The following is a 22,773-nucleotide window of genomic DNA, read 5'->3' on the forward strand; positions in this document are numbered from 1 at the left end:
AAGCGGTAAATCAAGGGCTTTGGGGAATGTGTTTTTCCCAGGCAGAGAAAATGAATGGAAGGAAAGGAGTTCCAGCGGCATGGAGCCTGGATCCAGTGTCCAGAGATCCTGTTTCCTGAGTTCTTGCTCTTGCTTGTTCTGCAACCCATGCATCCTCCCCAGCATCCTTCCAACATTTCCCTTTTTGCTTTAACAAATGCCAGTTGATTTCCCGTCATTCCCAATTAAAACTCCTCACCATATGATGCACCAGGTGCTGGGCTGGTCACTGAGGACACAGTGATAACCTGGACACTATCTTTGTCTTGGAGAAGCTTGGAGAAGCTTCCAAGAAGAGACCAGGAGGGAATGGCAGTTACAATGCAGTATGAACACATTTGATGCTATGGGACTCACTGGTATTCAGAGGTCTAATACATCTCTCATGACATCGATCAGTTTCTTTAAGTTCTAGTGATGATTTTATGTTCAAAGGAAACTAACTGTCCAAAATAATACTGTCCGTGATCAAATCAACATATGAACTGGGCACCTACTATGTGCAAGGCTCACTCTCAGTGCCATAATGTAGACCTGTAGAACATTCTAACCAGGATGGGTTGCACATCTAAAATAATAAAGAGTATATAGTAAGTATAAAGTGAAGTCATGGGACATTCTGTTCCTACCTCTGTCTTTCTAGAGGAGCAGTTTAGGACGATGGTTAGGTGTGTGGGCTTTGGAATTTCAACTCTGTGACTAGCCATGTGTTCTTGGACAAAATCACTCAATCTCTGTGAGACTTACTATCTGCCTCTACAAACTGCATAATATAACAGTACCTATTTTACAGGGTTGTTGGGAAGAGTAAATGAGTCAGTTTGAGTACAAGCACTTATAATAGCGCCCAGCACATAGTAAGTCCTCAATAAAAGTTAGCAAACAATATTATGTCTAAATTACATAAATTATAAATTCTTCAAAAGCAGGGCCTTTGCCTTATTTATAGCTTTACTAACATGGACAGACCACATAAGATTTTTCTGCTTGCTTGGCTCAGCAGTATCAATTTATTAGCAGATGTAGGCATTGTCTTGCTTGCTGGTTTCTCCATCTGCTTTAAATTTAGCACTAAATAAAGACAGTTATGAGGGGTGGAGGAGGTTTTAAAGATCTCTGGTCCAAATCCTTTGGGATTTTTGTTTTGTTTGAAAGCTGTAATCCAGAGAGAGTTTGGAAGCATCTGCTGAAAACTATTTTTAGGCATGTTTTGCAAAAATTTATAGCATCTATTTACATTATGTGCCTTCATACTTTGAATCCTCAACCATTTGCATATAGTAGTATTCTAAGTGATGTTCTGAATTTGATACTATACTACACACGGGCTTGCATAATTCCTAACCCATGGGTATTAAATAAACTGGTTTATGAGAAGCAATTCACTTTTGTCAGTCTTGGTAAGTAGATAGTAACAATCCAACAGTCCAACAGGTTCAAATAAAGATGTCTAGGACTAGGGGATCATAATTATCACAATTATAATTACATTTGTATAGTACATAATAATACCTTACATGTATATACTTTGTTTAATTCTTACAACCCATGAAGTAAGCAGGCATGGGAGTATCATGAATTCCACTTTACAAATGCAGAAATTAGAACCAAGAGGTGCTAGCTGACTTACCTAAGTTTTACTAAATGGTAGTAAATGGCAGAGTCAAGATCATTCTCAGGTTCCTGACTGCTGGCCCAGTACTCTTTCTCCATTACTCGTAGAGAGATGTGTTATGAATTCCCATTTTCTTCTGCCAAGATTTACAGCCCAACTCTACTTGCCAGTGGTGGTCTGTTGTGAGCCTTTAGCAGAGTCCAGGTCTTCTATGGTAAGCATTATACACCCATCCCCCTGGCAATGGGGATTTCTACTAGGCAAAGGTCACAGATGACAGTGTTTAGTTGCATCTGCTTGAGATGAGAAACTTTGGAACTGAAAGATAGGAAAGACTACTCAGTGAAGTAGTCTTGAATAATAGGGGGAAAATCTTCTAGTCAACACTCAACCCCCCTTGCTCCTCAGCTCAAGCTAAAGATGCTTGTAAAACCCAATATAATATAGCTGCAGGGTCATTTTGTGGACAGTGCTTTGAACAAAAGCAATCATAGGAGATTTGCCCAGTTAGTTTCCATTGGAAGAGAGCCTCACTTCAGAATTTCTCATCACTGAGTAGATGGGACAGAGCAGGAACTAGAAGGGGGAGGAGAATCACCTGAACAGCAGATGCTGGGAACTATGTGGTGAGGGAGAAAGTGTTTATACTGGATGTGGAGTTAGTGTGAGCGGTAGAGACAGAGTGACTGCAAGCTCCATGCAATTAGTTTATAAATTCTGATCAGTCTAATGTAAACCTGCATAGATAGGCATGAAGCAGTCAACGTGGGACAAAAAAATGGGTGAAGAGAAAGGCAGACAACGTGTGGGATCCATTCCCCAGGCATTCCAAGTAGCACCCAATATAGTAGTTAGGAGTCCTTTCAAGAGACTGAAAACGAATCCAGTGAGCTTGAAATATCACAGAATTCATTTATTCTCATAGGTGCAAAGACAGGGATGGTAGCAGCATCAGATGTAACTGTATCCAGAGGCAAAAAGGATATCAGGGCGTCCCTCAGTGTTCTAACTTTCAACTCCACTTGCCTGTTTATTATCCTCTTTCCTGGTGCAGATGAGCTTCCAAAATACAGTCAGAGCAGGTGGCTGCCAGCATGGCGGCTGATGCTCCATCCTGGGATGGCCCTGTTGAATCTTAAACCAAACCCAGCACAATGATAAAGCACTATTCCTTGTGGCTTCCATATATAAAATCTCAGAGAGGGATTGTGACTGGCCAATGTGGGCCCAGTTTCCAGCTCTAAGGCAATGGAGTGCCAAGACGGGCCAATCCTTTGTTATGCCCCCACACCTGTAGCCCAAGGAAATGGAGTCTGTTACCTGTAAAGTGGTGTTGAGAAATTTGGTTAAGCTATTATAATCCATACAACAACAGTTCTCAAAATTTACCTGAAGATAAATGTCACTTGGATGCTTGTTAAAAAGCAGATTCTTGGGCTCCCAACTCAACTTATGGAATCAAAATTTATAGAAGAAGACAGGAACGGTGGCTCATGCCTGTAATCCTAGCACTCTGAGAGGCTGAGGTGGGTGGATTTCTTGAGCTCAGGAGGTTGAGACCAGCCTGAGTAGGAGCAAGACCCTGTCTCTACTAAAAATGGAAAAACTAGCTGGGCACTGTGGCAGGTGCTTATAGTCTTAGTTACTTGGGAGGCCGAGGCAAGAGGATTGCTCAGGTTCAAGGGTTTGAGGTTGTTATGACACGATGGCACTCTACCCAGGGTAGCAGAGTAAGATTCTGTCTCAAAAAAAAAAAAAAAGAAATAATAATTTATAGGGGAGAAGAACGATAATTTGAATAGTCACCAAGTATTCCAGGTATATTAGTGTCCTATTGATACTGTAACAAATTACTGCAAACTTACTGGCTTGAAACAACACGAATTCATTATCTTATAGTTCTGGAAGTCAGAAGCCCAAAATCAGTTTCACTGGCTAAAGACAGGCATTGACAGAGCTGGTTTCTTCTGGAGGCTCTGAGGGGAGATTCCATTTCTTTGCCCTTTTCAACTTCTAGTGGCTTCCTCTATATGCCCTGTGGCCCCTTCTTCCATCTTTGAAGTACATTAGTCCGACCACTGCTTCTACAATCACATAACCTTCTCTGATTGTGACTCCTTCTGTGTTCCTTTTAGAAGGAGCACTATGATTGTATCTGGCCCACCTGGACAACCCAGGATAATCTTCCTATCTCAAGAGCCTTAAACACACTACAGACTCCATTTTGCCATATGTTATGGTTTGAACATGTCCCCCCAATTTTAGATGTTGAAAACTTAACCCCCCAAATCTAATGTTGATAGTATTTGGAGGCTAGGCCTTTGGGAGGTAATTTGTATTAGATATGACATTAGGGCAGAGCTCCCCTGATAGGACTGGTGGGTTTTATTTTTTGAGACAGAGTCTCACTACGTCGCCCTGGGCAGAGTGCCATGGCGTCACAGTTCACAGCAACCTCAAACTCTTGGGCTTGAGCAATTCTCAGTTTCCCAAGTACCTGGGACTACAGGCACCCACCACAACGCCCAGCTATTTTTTTGTTGCAGTTGTCATTGCTGTTTAGCTGGCATAGGCCAGGTTTGAACCTGCCAGCCTGGGTGTATGTGGCCAGTACCCTAACTGCTGAGCTACAGGTGCTGCCGAGACTGATGGTTTTTTAAGAGGAAGAGAAAGCTGAGCTGGTATACTCTTGCCCTTTTGCCGCGCGCGCGTGTGTGTAGTCCTTTTGTCCTTAAGGTATGTCCCATTAAACTAGGATCTATAGAGAACTCAAATTAATCCACATGAAAAAAGCCAACAATCCCATATATCAATGGGCAAGAGACATGAATAGAACTTTCTCTAAAGACGACAGACGAATGGCTAACAAACACATGAAAAAATGTTCATCATCTCTATATATTAGAGAAATGCAAATCAGAACAACCCTGAGATATCATCTAACCCCAGTGAGAATGGCCCACATCACAAAATCTCAAAACTGCAGATGCTGGCGTGGATGTGGAGAGAAGGGAACACTTTTACACTGCTGGTGGGACTGCAAACTAGTACAACCTTTCTGGAAGGAAGTATGGAGAAACCTCAAAGCACTCAAGCTAGACCTCCCATTTGATCCTGCAATCCCATTACTGGGCATCTACCCAGAAGGAAAGAAATCCTTTTATCATAAGGACACTTGTACTAGACTATTTATTGCAGCTCAATTTACAATCGCCAAAATGTGGAAACAGCCTAAATGCCCACCAACCCAGGAATGGATTAACAAGCTGTGGTATATGTATACCATGGAATACTATTCAGCCATTAAAAAAAATGGAGACTTTACATGCTTCGTATTAACCTGGATGGACGTGGAAGACATTATTCTTAGTAAAGCATCACAAGAATGGAGAAGCATGAATCCTATGTACTCAATTTTGATATGAGGACAATTAATGACAATTATGGTTATGGGGGGGGAAACAGAAAGAGGGAAGGAAGGAGAGGGGTGGGGCCTTGGTGTGTGTCACACTTTATGGGGGCAAGACATGATTGCAAGAGGGACTTTACCTAACAATTGCAATCAGTGTAACCTGGCTTATTGTACCCTCAATGAATCCCCAACAATAAAAAAAAAAAAAAGATATGTCCCATTAGAGATGCAGAATCAAGTTGTTACTCACTTTAAAGTTGCTTGGATTAGCTCCTCTCGATGTCCTACCAACCCTACATGGAGTTAGGCTCACTTGTTTCATTCTACTTTTCTTTTTTCAGGATTGCTTTTTAATTTAAGTTTTAATCCCTTTTTAGGGATTGCTTTTAATTGATCAGTTTTATCAATATTTAAAATATTAACACAGTTATAAAGTAAAATCTACAAAACAAGGTATATTCACAGAATTCTAGCTCCACTCTCCTTATTCCTTTCCTCTTAAGTAGTCTTTAAAATTTTTTAGTTTATTCTCCAATTTTATTTATTTATTTATTTATTTTGAGGCAAGCTGTCGCCCTGTGTAGAGTACTGTAGCATCACAGCTCACAGCAACCTCCAACTCTTGGGCTTAAGCGATTCTCTTGCCTTAGCCTCCCAAGTAGCTGGGACTACAGTTGCCCGCCACAATGCCCAGCTATTTTTGTTGTTGTTGTCGAAGATATCATTGTTGTTTTAGCTGGCCCAGCCAGGGTACGAACCCGCCTTGGTGTATGTGGCTGGTGCCATAACCACTGTGCTATGGGCACCGAGCCTCTCCCATTGTTTTTTAATATAAGCAAATGTGTACATATGTTTATATCTGATGGGGTGGAAGATGATTTCAAATTATTTAATTATCCTATTCAAAATTTGTTTTTCCTTGTGTCATTTAGGTATTTTATTCCAGCTATGTATCCCTTTTATCTAGATTTTCAAATCTATTAGCATGTAGTAGCTCATAAAAGTTTTCTTTCTTTTTTTTTTTTTACAGAGAGAGTCTTGATCTTGTCACCCAGGCTCCAGTGCAGTGGCACCATCAAAGCTCACTGCAACTTCTAGTGCCTGGACTCAAACAATCCTCCCACCTCAACCTCTTGAGTAACTGGTATTACAGGTACACACAGCCATGCCTGGCTAATTTTTCTAGTATTTGTAGAAACCAGATCTTGCTATGTAGCCTAGGCTGGCCTTGAATTCCTGGCCTCTAGAGCCTCCCACCTCAGCCTCTCAAAGTGCTAGGATTACAGGGATGAGCCACTGTGCCCAGTCAAGAAAAGAATTTAAGCAAACATTAAGATATCTACTTTTGCAGATAATCTGACCAAAGCTGATATGGGTTAAGTAAGTTGCTTAGGAGCACGCCGAGATAGAACCAGGATTTGGATTCTTGTCCATTGACTTGAAAACTCACCCATAATCTTAGCCTCTCTGCCACTGTCTCATAATGAAGCAGGATATAAACACATGGGACAGCACAGCATCAAGTGCCAGTGGGGTGCCAGCGATGTTTGGATAAGATCAGTGAAGGTGGCGTTATCAGTAGGAGGAGAGCTGGGTCTCATGGATGAGCAAGATTTGTGAAGATGGAGGAGGAAGGAAAGGCAGACCCTGGGCCTGGGCCTGTGATTAATCACTGTGGCACAAAGCTGTGGTGGCTGAAGAAGCCAGTTCCAATGTTCTACTGGGAAAGCTGTGAGGCTGGAGGGCCAGCTGGAGGTTAGGACTGCCTAAACCACATTCCTCGGCCTTTGTGTCAAACCCTCCAACAAAGAACATTTTCCAAGGAGCCTTTGTGGACTGGGCTTAGGACCTGAGTCAGGACCTGCATTCTAACTAAGCGGTGTAGCTTCAGGCAAGTTTGGACCAACTTGGCAGTTCAATGATCTACGTGCTAGAGAAGGCACCAGGCCTGCCAGGGGCTTTTGAGCCATGGCATCTTTCTTAAAGAGGAAGGGTGCTATTGTTGCACCAAGTAGGAGGGGACTTGGGAACCAGCCTCCCTGAAAAGGGGTTTGCCATGTTCTTATTTCCTTCCTGATTAAAGATGTGGATACCTGGCTTCCCAAGCCCCAGAGAAGATCCCAGTGGCCCCAGAGCCTCTCAGGAGTAGCATGCATGGCAGCACAGAGGGAAGGAAGTGGGCAGGCAGTTCCAGGGTGGCAGCTGGGTGAAGCTTGTCAGAAATGCCAGGGAAGTGAAAGTCAGCCAGGGAAAGGAAAGGGGAAGAAGCAAAAGCAGAGAGGCAGCAGCCCTGGGGGAAAGGGACAGAAGATGCCCAGAGGGGTAATTGTTCTGGTGCCTCAGCATTGTGAGGGGTCTGCAGGTCATCATTTTTTGGAAGAGAAGCTGAATTCTGGAACCATCTACCTGCTCTACTCTGAAGAGATGTGAGGTCTGAGGCTGCAAGAGTGCTCACAGCTTCTTTTCTCTTTAATACTTGTCTGTTGGGCCTAATTCCCACCTCAAAAAGGTGTCACTTGATTATTTCTGAAGCTTAAAACAACAACAAACAGTAGCTGTGATTTTGGACCCAGTTAGCATTAATTATTTTCCTCAAGGTTGTCTCCCAAGAAAAATATTTTTAAAATATGAAAAAGATTTCTGTTTTTGAAAGCTAAAAATTTAAAAAAAGCAAAAAAATATTCATTAGAAGATCCTTTTATCACTAAAATGATCTTGCAGCACAAATGGCAACTTTTTTTTAAATGTTTCTTTTGCTTTTGATGAACCTGTCATTTCCAGCACTCCCTGCTTACCCTATTCTCTCTTGTACCTGTGATATTAAGAGTGGCTGTTGGGTGCCAAGTTCATCTGTTGGACTAAAAACTGTGATTTAAAAGCTGATTTGGAGTTTCCTGGGGGAAGGAAAAGACTGGGTAAATTATAACTGTTTCAGTTAATGTTCTTTGCTGTTCAATTCTGTAATTCTAAAGTATGGCACCCAGTAGACTCACTCTGCATGTTTATGGAATGAAAGGATGTTTGAAAAAAGAAGGCTCAACTTATCATTGAAAAACATTTTAAATGGATAGAATCATAACTGTGAACTGTCTCCTAAATCATTTAGTGTTCCTTTCCCTTTTTCCCTGAAAGGAGTTTGCAGGTGTACCCAGAGACGAAACCAGGATAGGTTCAGCCCAAGTTTAATGAAAGGGGACTGAGACCCATCTGGGCAAAGATGGCAGCTGCACTGAGTGATTGGGGACTTGTTTTTATAGTGGGCGTAGGGGGATGGAGATTCCACAGTTTGCTGGAAGGCTTTGGTGGGCTATGGTCTTTGTAGCAGAATTCTTGGGGGCGAGGCAGGTAGGCCTTTTGTTCCGGGAAGGGAGGTGGGGGAATGGTTGAGGAACCTAACGTTTCCCTCCCCAATACATTTTGAATTTTAGGCCCCACGGGTTTGGGTCCTAGGATGAAAGGCAGTATCAGTCTCATTTGGAAGCTTATTAGAAAAGTAGACTCTCCAGCTTGACTTCAGATCTGCCGAATCATAATCTGCTTTTAACAAGATCTCCAAGAGATTTGCGTGCCTGAAGTTGGAGAAACACTGCTCCAAGGCACCTGGGCAGGGGGCCGCCCAGGCCCTGGCTTTAGGCTGTTGCTGTTTCAGTTGTGGGATACACACACTGTGCGCAGAGTTCAAATTCCAGATTCCAGTTCTGCTGCTTGTGAAACTTATCACATGGACAAGTGACTTACAATGTAAAAACATATTAAACTTACAGAAGACTTGCAAGAACAGTATAAATAGTATACATTTCTGTATACCCTTTACCTAGCTTCTCCAGTTGTTAACCTTTTGCAACACATGCTTTAAGGTTGTTTCTATCTACATATTATCATTATTGCTGGACTATTGGTGAATTAATTAATTGCGTATGTTGGTGTGCCTTTTTTTTTTTTTTTTTTAGAGACGGGTCTTGTTGTGTTGCCCAGGCTGGAGTGCAGGAGCATAGAGGCCTGATCATAGCTCACTGTAACCTCAAATTCCTGGGCTCAAGCAATCCTCCTGGGACTGCAGGCATACACCACCATGCTTAGCTAATTTTTTAATTTTTCCTTTATCCTTACTACCTCAGTGTGTACTTTCTAGGAAAGAGGACATTTTCCTACATAAGCACAATTTCAGTGCCAGAACCAGAAGGAGGCAAGCCAGGCCTGAGAGTCAGTAGCCTTTCTTTAATTGTGCACCACACGAACCTTTTTTGCTTCCTCCTAGTCCTAGCCCTGAATGCTGCAGTTGTCAAAATCCAGAAATCTAACACTGATTCAATACTACAATCAAATCTATAGTCTATTTTCTATCCCTTAGACTCATTTCAGAATAATTCATGGCATTTAATTGTCCTATTTAGCCTCCTTTAGTCTGCAAGTTTCTTGAGCCTTTGTCTTTTATGACATTGACATTAAAAAAAAAACAGATCAGTTATTTTATAGAATGTCCTTCAATATGGGGACAAGTTACTTATATGGGGATAAATCTCTTGATGGGTCGCCACCTGTAGATTGAGACTACTCCCTGCTTCATGTTAAATCAAATAGATTAAGACATGCAATGACCTTGAAATATGGCAGCTGTAGGTGGTTTAAACAAGAAGCTAACACTTAACTAGGCACTTGTCAGTACCATGCTAAGGGCTTCACGTGTATTATATCATTGAGTCTTTACTACAACTCTGTGAGATGGGCTAAATTTTTATGCCCACTTCAGATGAAGAAACTGAGACTTAAAATCATTTGTCTGAGGTCTCATTGCTAGTTAGGAGTGAAATGGACACTTGAACCAAGTCAGTTTGCCTCCAAAGACTGTTTGCTTAGCAACCATGCTGTGATGCTTACCTAAAAGATAAAATTTACATAAATTTTTCCATTTTAACCATTTTAAAGTGTACAATTCAGTGTCTCATTCTATTCACAGTATTGTACAACTCTCAGTACTGTCTAATTCCAGAACACTTCCTTCACCTCAAGAAAGGTGAAGATCTCCCAATTCCCCTTTCATCCATCTGCTGGCAACAACTAACCTACTAATCAACCTGTTTCTGTGGGTTTGCACATACACAAATGGAATACTACCAAGTAATAAAAGGAACTAACTCCTGACACACAATAACATTTTGGATCTCGAAAACAACATGTTGAGTGAAAGAACCTAGAAGCTGAAGACTATATGGTAAGATTCAATTTATGTGAAATTCTAGAAAAATTAAAACCTTAGCCACGGGAAGCCTGGCAGTGGTTGCCTGGGGCCAGGAGTGTGGGAGTGACGCTGACTGCAAAGAGACAGGGGGACTTTTTGGAGGGAGGAAAATGTTCTAAAACTTGATTGTAGTGGTGACTGCGTGTTGAACATATCCAAATGTTTCAAACTGTCCACTGAAAAAAGTTTGTAATATAGAAGTTAGACCTTAATAAAAATGTAAAAAAAAAAAAAAAGAAAAAAGAAGTCCAAACATACCTGATCCTGAGTGGAGTTCATTCCTCAGCATGTCTTTCTTCCTGGTCTGGTCCCAAATCTGTCTTCCCTGCTTCATACTCTGCCTCTCCCCTCCATTCAGCAAACATTGTCTGACCCTTGCTGTGTGCAGGCCCCGTGTCAGGCACTCAGAGAAGCTGGGAAGGAAGAACCTTCTGTTTTCAGTGAACTCACAGCCTAGGTTCAGGGCATAAAGAAAGGGTGGCTGATTCTGACAAACAGAAGGGGACCATTCCTAGAGGATCCCTGAGTCTTAAAGGAGAGGAACAAGAATTTCACTTTGAATTTCAAGTTTCAATCATGTTCCAATTTAATTTTTTTAATAGATAATACATTTACATAGCTTAAAGATAAAAGAAAATTTTCAATGAAACATTTTCTCCCATCCTAACCCCTAATGGTCTAGGTCCTACCTCACCCCATGCAATCATCATTGTTATAAAATATATCATTTATATACACAAATTAGCATAACTTTTGTTGTTATGGACTTGACTTTTCATTTGGCTGTAAAACTTTGAGATCTTTCCATATCAGTATAGTGAACTTTTTTTTTGAGACAAGAGTTTCAAGTCGCCCTCTGTAGAGTGTGGTGGCGTCACAGCTCATACCAACCTCAAACTCTTGGGCTTAAGCAATTCTCTTGCCTCAGCCTCCCAAGTAGCTGGGATTATTGGTGCCTGCCACGATGCCCAGCTATTTTTTTTTATTGTTGTTGTTGCAGTTGTTGTTGTTTGGCAGGCCTGGGCCGGGCTCAAACTCGCCTGCCTTGGTGTACGTGGCTGGCGCCCTACTCACTGAGCTACAGGTGCTGCCCAGTATAGTGAACATTTTTACTCTAGTTTACAGTTATGTAGTAGTCTCTGGTATGGATGTGTCCTAATTTATTTAACCAGTTCCCCTTTTGATAAACATTTGAGTTGTTTCCAACCATTTGCTATGGCAAATCATGCTGCAATGTTTAATCTTTTACAAATGACATTATGTTTTCGTTTTCATTTTGTTTTATACATGGGCAAATATATCTATAGTTATACACTATTTTTTTTTCTAACCATTCTACAAGCACACCAACCACTTTCCTATCTCCACACTGTTCCTTCTGCCTTGAAAGTCCCCACTCAATCCTTTTCTGCTGACCAATTCCTACGGTACTTCACGATCCAGCTCAAATGTCATTTTCTCCACAAAACCGCCTAAACTCCCTCAGGCAAGATCTGGGTGCACCTTCTCTTTTCTCTCCCAGTACTCCACTCATACATCATCAGAATTGTCTCTTTACATTTTATTCTCTCCCCACTAGACTGGGAGCTTCTCAAGGGCAAGTGCTGTAGTAGACTTATCTCTGAATGCCTCAGTACTTGGCACCTGGGAGGAATTGAAGAAAATGGCCATTGCGTGAATGAAGGGAGCAGGGCAGCCAAGGGTGCTGTGCTGCTCCTGTGCTTCACTGTCAGCAGCTCCCCACCTCTGTGAATACTTGGAGGACCACTGCCAGACAAAGGTGGGCTGAAATTTTCCCTCCCCTCCCACCTAATTCCTTCCTTCCTGCTCTGCCCCTTTCCCCCGCCTTGGGATTCTGTCCACAGCTGCCCTTGTGGCCCTTGCTGGATTTGGCACGGACAGCAGCTATTAGAGCTTTTTAGAAAATAATAAAGATAAAAATGGAGCACTGGCTCCACCCGTTTTCTCTCTTCCTCATCAAGTCCTTGGCCTCCTTTAAAGCTAAAGGAACACACTTGATAGTCAAATGCATGTCAAATTCATCCTCAAACATAACATTCTATACTTTAAGGCAAAGGAGATGAGAGAATATATAGTATTGCTTTTAGGAATGTGGGAAACACAGTGTTTAGATAATCAATGTTAAGTAATTTTCAGGAGCATCTTGATTATCATTATTATTATTTTTCAGAGATAGACTCTCACTCTGTCACCCAGGCTGGAGTACAGTGGCGTGATCACAACCTTGAATACCTGTGCTCAAGTGATCCTCCTGCCTCAACTGCCCAAGTAGTTGGGTCTACAGGTATATACCACCATGCCTGGCTAATTTTTGAATTTTTTATAGATATAGGGTGCTCACTATTTTGTCTATGCTGGTCTAAAACTTCTGGCCTTAGGTGATCGTCTTTCCTATGCCTCCCAAAGTGCGAGGATTACAGATGTGAGCTACCTTGCCCAGTCACCTTGGATTGTTATTATTATTTTTTTGAGACACAGTCTCACTTTGTCACCCTTGGTAGAGTGCTGTGGAATCACAGCTTACAGCAATCTCAAACTCCTGGGCTTAAGTGATTCTCTTGTCTCAGCTTCTCAAGTAGCTGGGACTAAGGTGCCTGCCACAATGCCCGGCTATTTTTAGAGACAAGGTCTCACTCTGGCCCAGGCTAGTCTCGAACCTGGGAGCTCAAGCAACCCACCTGCCTCTGCCTCCCAAGTGCTAGGATTACAGGCATCAGCCACCACACCCAACCCTGCCTTGGATTATTTTTTAAAAACATTGGGTTACAATGGCATCCATCTCCCAGCTACTCTGGAGCAGGAGGCAGGAGGATCACTTGAGCCAGGCAAGTGTCCAGGTTTGAGTCCAACCTGGGCAACACAGAGACACTTCCCTTCCCCTCAAATTAGGTTGACATTAATTTGTGCCTAGATCTGTCAGTTGCTAGGTTCTTTCCACAGTGGGTGATGCTGGAGGTGAGAGTGCTCTATCTCCACCCCATAGGATGAAAAGCTTAAAGTTCTAGAATTCGGTGGTTCTCACCTTTCTAATGTCTCCTAATGCTGCGGCCCTTTAATACAGTTTCTCATGTTGTGGTGACCCCCAACCATAAAATTATTTTCGTTGCTACTTTATAACTGTAATTTTGCTACTATTATGAATTGTAATATAAATATCTGATATGCAGGATGTATTTTCATTGTTACAAAGGGGTTGAGACCCACAGGTTGAGAACCACTGTTTTAGATTTTCCTTATACTTGGAAAGCTCTTATTCACAGGGTGAAACCATTAAAGAAAACATAAGAAAAACTTTCAGGGTCCCTTTGAGTGCTTTGGGAAGACCATAGGTCTTCAAATTTTCTTGCTTGCTTTCCTCCTAAAAGAATTTGAAGAACTCCTTTTTATACTTTTAAAGGTCATATCCAATATGTTTCATCGTAAGTTTAAATAATGGCAAGGTTATTTCTGGCATAAGTATTGGCATTTTAAAATAAGATTGTTACATCATTCTTTAAATGTATCCAAGGAAACTTAAATATCGTAAAGCAACAACTATCATCCATTTAAAAAATACATGAACAAGTTTTTCTTTAAAACAAATTTTACATCACTCTTTTTCTCCTCATCTAATATTTTCTTGAGCATTTTAATATAATATTTTAGGCTGGGAAGTCTCTTATTGATCGTTCTATCATATTTCTCTGTACAAATTTAAAAAACCTTCTGACTGAGTCTCTGAAGTTTAAAAAACTCGTGTTAACTGTATAATTAATATAATTTTTAATACCTAATGATCTTAACATAAAATATAAATTCTGATATACTGTTAAAATTAAAGTGTAGCATATTTTTGCTGGAATGAAATAGGATTCAGAATCAACCTTTGTTCTAGTTTTCATTTCTATGAATAGAAGCATGAAACACCTTACTCATTCATTCAATAAATATTTATCAAGCACTTCCTATGTGTCAATAGCTACTGTAGGCACTTGGGCTACATTATAAACACTGAGATCAGGGTAGGCCTCTTTCATGACTTTTGACCAAAGAGTTGAGAGAGTTAGAACTGCACAGGGGGAAAGGTGTACAAGGCAGAGGGTACAACCAGTGCAGAGACCCTCAATGGGGACATCATTGGCCTTTCCTAGGATCAACAAAGGACATCAGGAAGACTGGAGATGAGTGATACTGGAGGATGATGACAGGAGATGAGATTAGAAAAGTAATAATCAAGTGTGGGGGGGACACTGATCTTGCAGAACCCTTTAGAAGTATGTAGACCTTTAGTCTAAATGAAATGAGCATTTGATGCAAGCATTTAAGTAGAGGATTAACATCTGGCATAGGCTTAAGAGGCTCACCCTAGTTATTATGTTGAGAAAGGCAAGCATGAGACTAGGGAAAGCCTTTAGAAGACTAATCCAAGCATGAGATGATGGTGGCTCAGACCAAAAGAGTAGCAGTGGAGATGGGTAAGGATGCTCTGACTCTGGACTAGACACAGGGTGTGAGAGAAAGAGAAAAGTCCAGAATGACTCTAGGGTTTTTGGTCTGAGCAACTTGAGGATGGAGTTATCAACTGAGATAGGAAAGCTGGTGAGCTGAACAGGTTTGAAGGGAAAAGTGTTCGTTTTGTGACATGTTGAGATATGCAGTAGACTGATGGATATCAGAATCTAGAGTTCAGGTAAGAGGTCTAAGCTAGAGATATAAATTTGGGTGTTGTCATCACATATGATGATATCAAAAGTCAGAAGCCTGGATGAGATCATCAAGGAAATTAGTATAGATAACAAAGAGAAGTCCAAGGAATAAGCCCTGAGTCACTCACTGTAAGGTTAAGAGATATGAAAGAAGAGATGGAAGCCAGCAAAGGAAACAGGGAAAGAGGGACCAGAAATGGAGGAAAACCAAGAAGGTAAAATGTTTAAAAAAAAAAAAAAAAAAGTGAATTGGCAGCACCCATAGCTCAGTGGGTAGGGTGCTGGCCACATACACAGAGGCTGGTGGGTCCGATACCAGCAGGCCTGCTAAACAATGACAACTGCAAGAAAAAAAAAAAAATAGCTGTGTGTTGTGGCAGACACCTGTAGTCCCAGCTACTTGGGAGGCTGAGGCAAGACAATTGCTTAAGCCCAAGAGTTTGAGGTTACTGTGAGCTGTGATGCCCACTGTGAGCTGTGATGCCAGGGCACTCTACCGAGGGCAATATAGTGAGACTCTGTCCCCCCCCAAAAAAAAGTGAATCATGGCTCGGCATCTGTAGCTCAGTGACTAGGGTGCCAGCCACATACACCAGGGCTGGCGGGTTCGAACATAGCCCAGGTCTGCCAAAAAAAAAAAAGTGAATGAAGTAGTTAGACAACTCAGTCAAGATGAGAATTCAGACTACCATTGGATTTAACCAATTTGAAGTTCATTGTTGGCCTTGACAAGAGTAGTTTTGATAGAGTTGTGAGGATGAAAGCACGAGAGGCTGATGACCTAAAATACGCCACATGTATAACCTTGTGTGTGTTATGATTCTACTATATACATATATTGTCTTAGCATACATATCATGTTTGACATGTTTTAAAAGTGTATAGAAAGGATTATCATATGTTTATGCATTTTGCTGTCACATAGTGGAGGAGACTTAGAGACAAAAATGTAGAAAACTCTTTTCAGAAGTTTTGTTGTAAAAACAGCAGAGAATGGGCCAAAGAACAGAGAAATGAGCCAAAGAGAAGACCTTCTAGGATTAGAGAAATAACAGCTGCTTGTAGGCTTATGGGAATGACTCAGTAGAAGGAAATATTGATAATGCAGAATAGCAAGGATAATTATTAGAGTGATGGTGATGACATTGATTAGGCAAGATGGGATTAGTTTTTTCTTTTTTAATTTTAATTTTTTAGAGATGGAGTCTTGCTTTGTTGCCCAGGTGAGAGTGCAACAGTGCAATCTTAGTTCACTGCAGCCTCGTCAGCCTCCCTAGTAACTGGGACTACAGGCGCTTGCCACCATAGCAGGTTTATTGTCTTAGTGAAGGGACTGGCCTTAGAAGCATGGAAATTCAATTATGTAATGGAGGGGAAGGCAGAGTAGAGGCTGGTATGTGGGTATGGGGATTGGTGGGATTCTGGGAGGTTTTTGTTCCATTCCTTCAATTTTCTCAATGACACAGAAGGATGGTTCTTAATTGAGAATGAGGATTGAGGGGAGGATGTGTAGGTTAGGAACTGGGCCAAATAGCAGGAGATGAGTGGCAGGCAAGTGAGCTCTGCCTTTTGTCTGACAAGTGGCAGCATTAGATTCTCATAGGAGCCCGAACCCTACTGTAAACTGCACGTGCGATCTAGGTCACGTGCTACTTATAAGAATCTAATGCCTGGTGATCTGAAGTGGAGATGTAATGCACTTGAATCATCCTCAAATCACCCCCCGCTTGATCCTGGTCCATGGAGAAACCGTCTTCTTTGAAATGGGTCCTTGGTGTCAAAAAGGTTGGGGAGCAGGGCCGTGCCTGTGGCTCAGTGAGCGGGGTGCCGGCCCCATATACCAAGGGTGGCGGGTTCAAACCCAGCCCCAGCCAAACTGCAACAACAAAAAAAAATAGCTGGGCGTTGTGGCGGGCGCCTGTAGTCCCAGCTACTCAGGAGGCTGAGGCAGGAGAATCGCCTAAGCCCAGGAGTTGGAGGTTGCTGTGAGCTGTGTGACGCCACGGCACTCTACTGAGGGCAATAAAGTGAAACTGTGTCTCTACAAAAAAAAAAAAAAAAAAAAAAGGTTGGGGAGCATTAAGACAGAGGACAGAGAGGGTATGACATCTAGAAGAATGGAAAAGGGAAGTAGGATTGCTGGGCAGCACCAAGGGTCCACCTGAGGTTCATGGTGACGAAATTAAAGTGAAACTAGTCAATGTGGTTGCATTTTTCTTCAGCCACATTCAAATGCATAAGTGCTACAGTGCAGGTGGGGAGCCAGCTTGAATCAGGACTGTGGTTTTGCTGAACAAGCACAACACAGGGGGAGGGAGGAAAGGGGGTTAGGGTGTGTGTCAGAGTAATTATAATGATTGGACAAGGGGTGAAGCTGAGTAAGGATGGGAGTGAAGAATTCTTGAAGTTAGAGCACTACAGGGAATGACTTGGAAAAAATGAGGTGGTGATTGGAGTGTGAAATGTTTGAAATTGTGATTATGAAGAAGTAGAGTTTGATGAAGCTCCTGTGATTATGATCATGGGGGTCAGTGGATGAGTTAGGACAGAGGATAAGATCTTTGGAGGAGAAGCACTCAAGGAACTGAGAAGCCAGGGTACTGGGGATATTTTATAATCACCTAGGATTAAGACAAGTAGCAGTAGTCTGACTGACAGAGCAAAGTACAGAAATAAAGGAGAATAAGGGCAATAATGGGTATTGGCTAACACAATTCAAAGCTACTGTTTGACAGGGAGGAGGGGGGCAAGGGTTTGGAAGCAATGTTGAGAAGCAAGGAGGAAACTTACCTCACCTCCAGGCATAGGCTAAGAGGGTTATGATTGAAAAGACAGTAGCCACTACTTTAGAGAGGAGAAGGATCCCAGGGGAAAGTCAGGTTTCCCTTAATCGAAAAGGTGAAAGGAACCTGAAGGGACTGTCATTTGCATAAACCATTAGATGGTATGGTAGACAGACTCTAATGAGACCCCATCTGGTCCCTACCCCCCTACTGTGTAGGCAGGGCATGTGATTTGGTGCACATGTAAAAAAAAAAACATGGCAAAGAGGACAGGATGTGTGTGATTATTGTGTGTGATTATGTTACATAAGATGGTAACCAGTGTATTGGTGGCTCCTTGCTGGCTTTGAAGAAGCAGGCTGCCATATTGCGAGCTTCCCTATGGAGAGGGCCACATGGCATGGAAAAGAGGGGGTCTTCAGCTGACAGGCAGCAAGGGACTGAAGCCCTCAAGTCTAGCAGGCTGTAAGGAACTGAATGCTGCCAAAAACCACCTGAGCTTGAACAAAAAAAAAACCCATGTGAGCTTAAAGCTGATACTTTTCCCAGCCTCACTTTGTAGAGGGCCCAGCTAAGCTGCATCTGGACTCCTGACACATAGAAATGTAAGACAATAAATGCATGTTGTTTTAAAGTTCTAAATTTATGATAATATAGTTATACAGCAATAGATAACTAATACAGATGGGATGGAAGAAGCTTAGTTATAACAATGTTACTTAGTTTTCCTGCGGTATATCACTTAAGAATCATACATTGGTCCATTATTAAACCATTTTCAATAATCTATCAGCTGACAGATTTTTCTTCAGTTTTGTTGATAGCAAAGAATTGGAAACTTCCCAACTTACCAAAATAATTTAACCCATTCACTAAAGTCATTTACTTTCTCAGCAGTGACAGCAATTATTTATTTATTTATTTATTTGAGACAGAGTTTTACTTTATCACCTTCAGTAGAGTGCAGTAATGTCATAGCTCACAGCAACCCAAACGCTGGGGTTCACACTATATTCTTGCCTCAGCCTCCCCAGTAGCTGGGACTACAGGCACCTGCCACATCACCCAGCTATTTTTTCAGAGACTGGGTCTTGCTCTTGCTCAGGCTGGTCTGGAACTCTGTAGCTCAGGCAATCCACCTGCCTGGGCCTCCTAGAGTGCTAGGATTTCAGGCAAGAGACACCATGCCTGGCTGACACCAGTTTTTTAAATTCTCCCTCTGAACTGTCCTGGAGATGTTTAGATCTTGGGTCAATGTACCTTAGTAAGGGGTTAGAATTTTTACTTTCTTTTGTAAGGCGGGAGAGAAGGGCAGTTTTGAAAGAGGATCCTGTATTCTAAGCTTCCTTCTCAAACTGAACAATTTTAAGAAACATGGCAGTGGAAGATCTAGAAATGAAAGCTCTTAAAACTGGTCTTGTAAAGTCTTCATAAATACCACGGATAAGGGAACCCTCGTTTGAAGCTTTAGGGGAGTTCTGGCACAGGAGGGAAGTCACCTGTGATGTAGCAGACAGAATGCAGTGTTAAGTGTGCATGGGGGATGGAGTGGAGGGGACTGTGAGTATAAACAGTTCAGATGAATGGGACCTAAGAAATGACTTTAGGACTGTTTAATAATTAGTTTTGGAGGGACTCCCAAAGGAAGTGTTTCCTGGTTGGTGAAAAAAATAATTGTGTGTTGCTCTGTGCCCATAGCTCAGTGAGTAGGGCGCTGGCCACATACACCAAGGCTGGCAGGTTGGAGCCTGGGCAGGGCCTGCTAAACAACAATGACAACTGCAAAAATAGCTGGGCATTGTGATGGATGCCTGTAGTCCCAGCTACTTGGGAGGCTGAGGCAAGAGAATTGCTTAAGCCCAAGAGTTTGAGGTTGCTGTGAGCTGGAACGCAACAGCACTCTATGGAGAGTGACATAGTGAGAATTTGTCTAAAAAATAATAACAATAATAATTAGTGTGTTTTCCAAAAAACTTTTAAATGAGAAATTACTCGCTTGACGCCTGTACAGTGGCTAGGGCACCAGCCACATACACTGAAGCTGGAGGGTTCAAATCCAGCCCAGGTCTGCCAAACAACAATGACAACTACAACCAAAATATAGCCGGGCGTTGTGGTGGGCACCTGTAGTCCCAGCTACTTGGGAGGCTGAGGCAAGAGAATCGGTTAAGCCCAAGAATTTGAGGTTGCTGTGAGCTGTGACACCACAGCACTCTATCGAGGGCAACAAAGTGAGACTCTGTTTAAAAAAAAAAAAAACAAAGAAAAAGAAATTACTGTCTTGTAAAAAAAAAAAAATCAAATAAAGTAAGTATAAAGTTAAAAGCAGGGCTTTTCCTTGCCCAGCAGGTAACCTAGTTATAGATATGCCTAGGACTCAAGGGTCCCTTCCAACTTGAGACTCCACCTACATCTCTGCCCACAATAACCACTCAAATTTTTAACACTTGGTAGAGTTCCTAAACGTGTGATTCCTGGACTGTCGTGTAAGTCTCTCGAGATTAAACATCTTTGGAACTCGTGATTCAGGGATGGCAGAGAGGGATGGAAGGTGTAGCCATTGCCAGTTTCTTCTCCATATAAACCGCTACAATCACCATACCCCCAGAGTTAGTGCTTGTCAGTTAAAAGTCTAATTTCTGTGCTCACGCGATCCTCAAAACAAACAAAAGGTCCTAGATCGTTATTTATAAACACTTACAGGACGCCCACTCTACGCTGTGCTCTCCTGTGTATTTGGTACGTTTTTGTCAGGCGATGCCAGTGTCTCTGGTGACTAACCACCAAGCAGGCTCAAGCAGGCGCCCCGCTACCGCCGCAGAGAAGCGCCCTCTGCCAGGGCCGGGACCCGCACTCGTAGACAACAGCGGATGCAGCTGCCTTGCGGGCGCCTGCGCAGAGCGAACCCCGAGTCTCTCGGAGCGGGAGGCGGGGGCAGCAGGGAGAAAGGAAAGCTGCGGGGGAAAAGGGCCAAACCCTGAAATTACCCGGATGTGGTCTCCGTGCGCGCATGCTCAGTGTTCTCTCGACAAGTTGGCAGCAACAACACGGCCCTGGTCGTCGTCGCCGCTGCGGTAACGGAGCGGCTCGGGTGGCGGAGCCCGCGTTCGCGCCCACCCGCTCTCCCCGGGAGGCCCTTGCCGTCCTCCACTTGGCTTTGCTGCCGCCCAAAGGGTGGGAGCGGGTGAGGGGAGCCGGACGCCCCGCGAGAGAGACCCTCCTCCGCCGCGGGGCGGCCCGCGCGGGCAGCGGCGCGGCGCCGAGGAGGGGCGGCCTGGCCCGGACGCCTTGGGGCGGGGACCGAGGAGCACTCCGGGCAGCCGGGGGAAGCGGCAGGCCCTGCGCGTCTGCGGACGAGCAGCGGCGGGAGAACGGACTCCCCTCGCCACCGCCCGAGCCCAGGTAACCGCGCCATGTCCCCTCCCCTTCCCCGGCCGGGCCCGCGCGCCCCGCCCGTGGCTTCCCCGCCCCGGGGCGGGTTCCCGGCTGTGGCTGGGAGCGCGCGGGAGGCGGACGGGTCCGCTCGGAGGGTGAGCACGGCCGCCTGACGACTCGGGCCGGGACCGAGCGACGGCCCCTGCGCTGGCCGGGTCGGGTTAGTGTCAGGCAGGGGTTCTTCGCTCCCCTCGGGCTCGGGAGTCGGTCCTGCGGCCCCGAACTCCGCTGGCAATTTGTCAGAGAACCAAGTTAAACTCGGATAGGGACTCCTACCACGGCCGCCGCTCCTCTTTGTTGTTCTGGAGTAGTTTCTCTCTCGCCCCGGCAGAGCGCGTTGAGTCGGCTGGAGTGTGTTGCCATAGGGTCTAAATGAAAGTTGTAAATGGTTTGTCTTAATTTCTTTTCTCAAACAAATTTTTGTTTTCTCTTTGTCCCTTGCTCTTCTAGGTCTTGTCTTTACAGTTTACGTTTTTGGTTTTGATTTGTTTACTTTTGAGTATTGCGGGAGATGGCGGTACGTAGGAAACATTCTCAGCACTAACTGAGCCTCCCGCCGCCCTTAATAAATCGTGTCTACTAATAAAATACATAGTTTGTCTTGTTAGTACTAAATGTACTGAGCGTGAAATTGGTGTAGGGCGGAGGGCGGTGGCTTCATCACATCTCCCAAACCACTGTTAACCATTTTTCCAGGTAAATTTTCCAAGACATGGGTGTGTTTGGTTAACATGAAAGATACCTTCGCTGGTATAGAGAAGCTTTAAAAAACTTACTCAGCATTGATAGCTGTCTTGCCCTGAGAACCGTAAACGTATTCTTATTTTAAAATTATTTTAATGTATTTGGAATTACTTTTCTTTTTCTTTCTTTTTTTTTTTTTTTTTTTTTGCAGATTTTGGCCGGGGCTGGGCTTGAATCCGCCACCTCAGGCATATGGGGCCCGGCGCCCTACTCCTTTGAGCCACAGGCGCCGCCCTGGAATTAAGTTCTTAATGTCTTCAGTTTTTGCTCCATAGTTTAAGGTGGAATTGCCAGTTATTTAGAAATAGTAAATATAACAAGGTAATAGAGGAATCATTCTAAGCACCCTGGATTGACTTTCTGTAGGCATAAAGTCTTGGCTAATTTTTGTCAACTATCTTTGACTTATGTCAGAATTAGCATCCTTTTAGTCTTATTAGCAGCGTGATTATTCAGGTGTTAAACAAGTAGGTTCAGTACTTTTTGCTGGCAGAAACCATGTAGAGTCTTAATAGAAAACAGAAATGCATAATTCATAGAGTAATTAGATTTAGAACATTGCATTTAAGTATTTTTTATTGTAGGTTTCATAAATTACTTTTGCTATGCCCTGCAGAGACTAATTTCAGTCCAAATATAGGACGTTCTAAAGTGTACCTTGTTTTTCTAAGATGTATTCTTTCTATATCTGAAAATTCTGGTATCATTAGTGCATGATATTCCAAATTGTAAATAATTAACATTTAAAAATATGATATCTCATTAATGTTCCTCCATAAGTTAAGGTTTTGTTTTCTTAA

The 22,773-nt window shown here is 43.0% G+C and overlaps 2 protein-coding genes across 7 annotated transcripts in view; one reads left to right on the forward strand and one right to left on the reverse strand.

Moving 5' to 3' along the window:
• Nucleotides 1-1,561: 1,561 nt before the first annotated feature.
• Nucleotides 1,562-21,592, reverse strand: LOC128571712 (translation initiation factor IF-2-like). Its single transcript, XM_053571347.1, has 4 exons — nucleotides 21,506-21,592; nucleotides 20,782-21,457; nucleotides 10,564-10,758; nucleotides 1,562-2,788 (listed from the first exon to the last, which is right to left on the reverse strand). Exons 1-4 carry the CDS (start codon nucleotides 21,590-21,592, stop codon nucleotides 2,688-2,690), a joined length of 1,059 nt encoding a protein of 352 aa, XP_053427322.1. The 3' UTR covers nucleotides 1,562-2,687.
• The window catches only part of SMAD4 (SMAD family member 4), a 61,472-nt gene continuing 59,757 nt past the window's right edge, over nucleotides 21,059-22,773 (forward strand). For 4 of the 6 annotated variants that reach the window (XM_053572045.1, XM_053572049.1, XM_053572048.1 and 1 more), the window contains exon 1: nucleotides 21,059-21,196. The gene's annotated coding sequence lies outside the window, so the exon portion shown is untranslated. Of the gene's footprint in view, nucleotides 21,197-21,332; nucleotides 21,390-22,773 lie in introns of those variants that run through there. The other 2 variants (XM_053572046.1, XM_053572047.1) reach the window with 2 other exon arrangements.

Source organism: Nycticebus coucang, chromosome 19, assembly GCF_027406575.1.
Source record: "Nycticebus coucang isolate mNycCou1 chromosome 19, mNycCou1.pri, whole genome shotgun sequence".
Classification (NCBI taxonomy): Eukaryota; Metazoa; Chordata; class Mammalia; order Primates; family Lorisidae; genus Nycticebus; species Nycticebus coucang.

Coding starts and splice junctions, on each gene's coding strand:
- LOC128571712 (XM_053571347.1), bottom strand. CDS start 21,592: ATGGCAACACACTCCAGCCGACTCAACGCGCTCTGCCGGGGCGAGAGA. Junction 21,458..21,505: donor AAAGAGGAGCGGCGGCCGTG/GTAGGAGTCCCT, acceptor ACAAATTGCCAG/CGGAGTTCGGGGCCGCAGGA. Junction 2,789..10,563: donor TGAACTCCACTCAGGATCAG/GTATGTTTGGAC, acceptor GTTTGGTTTAAG/ATTCAACAGGGCCATCCCAG.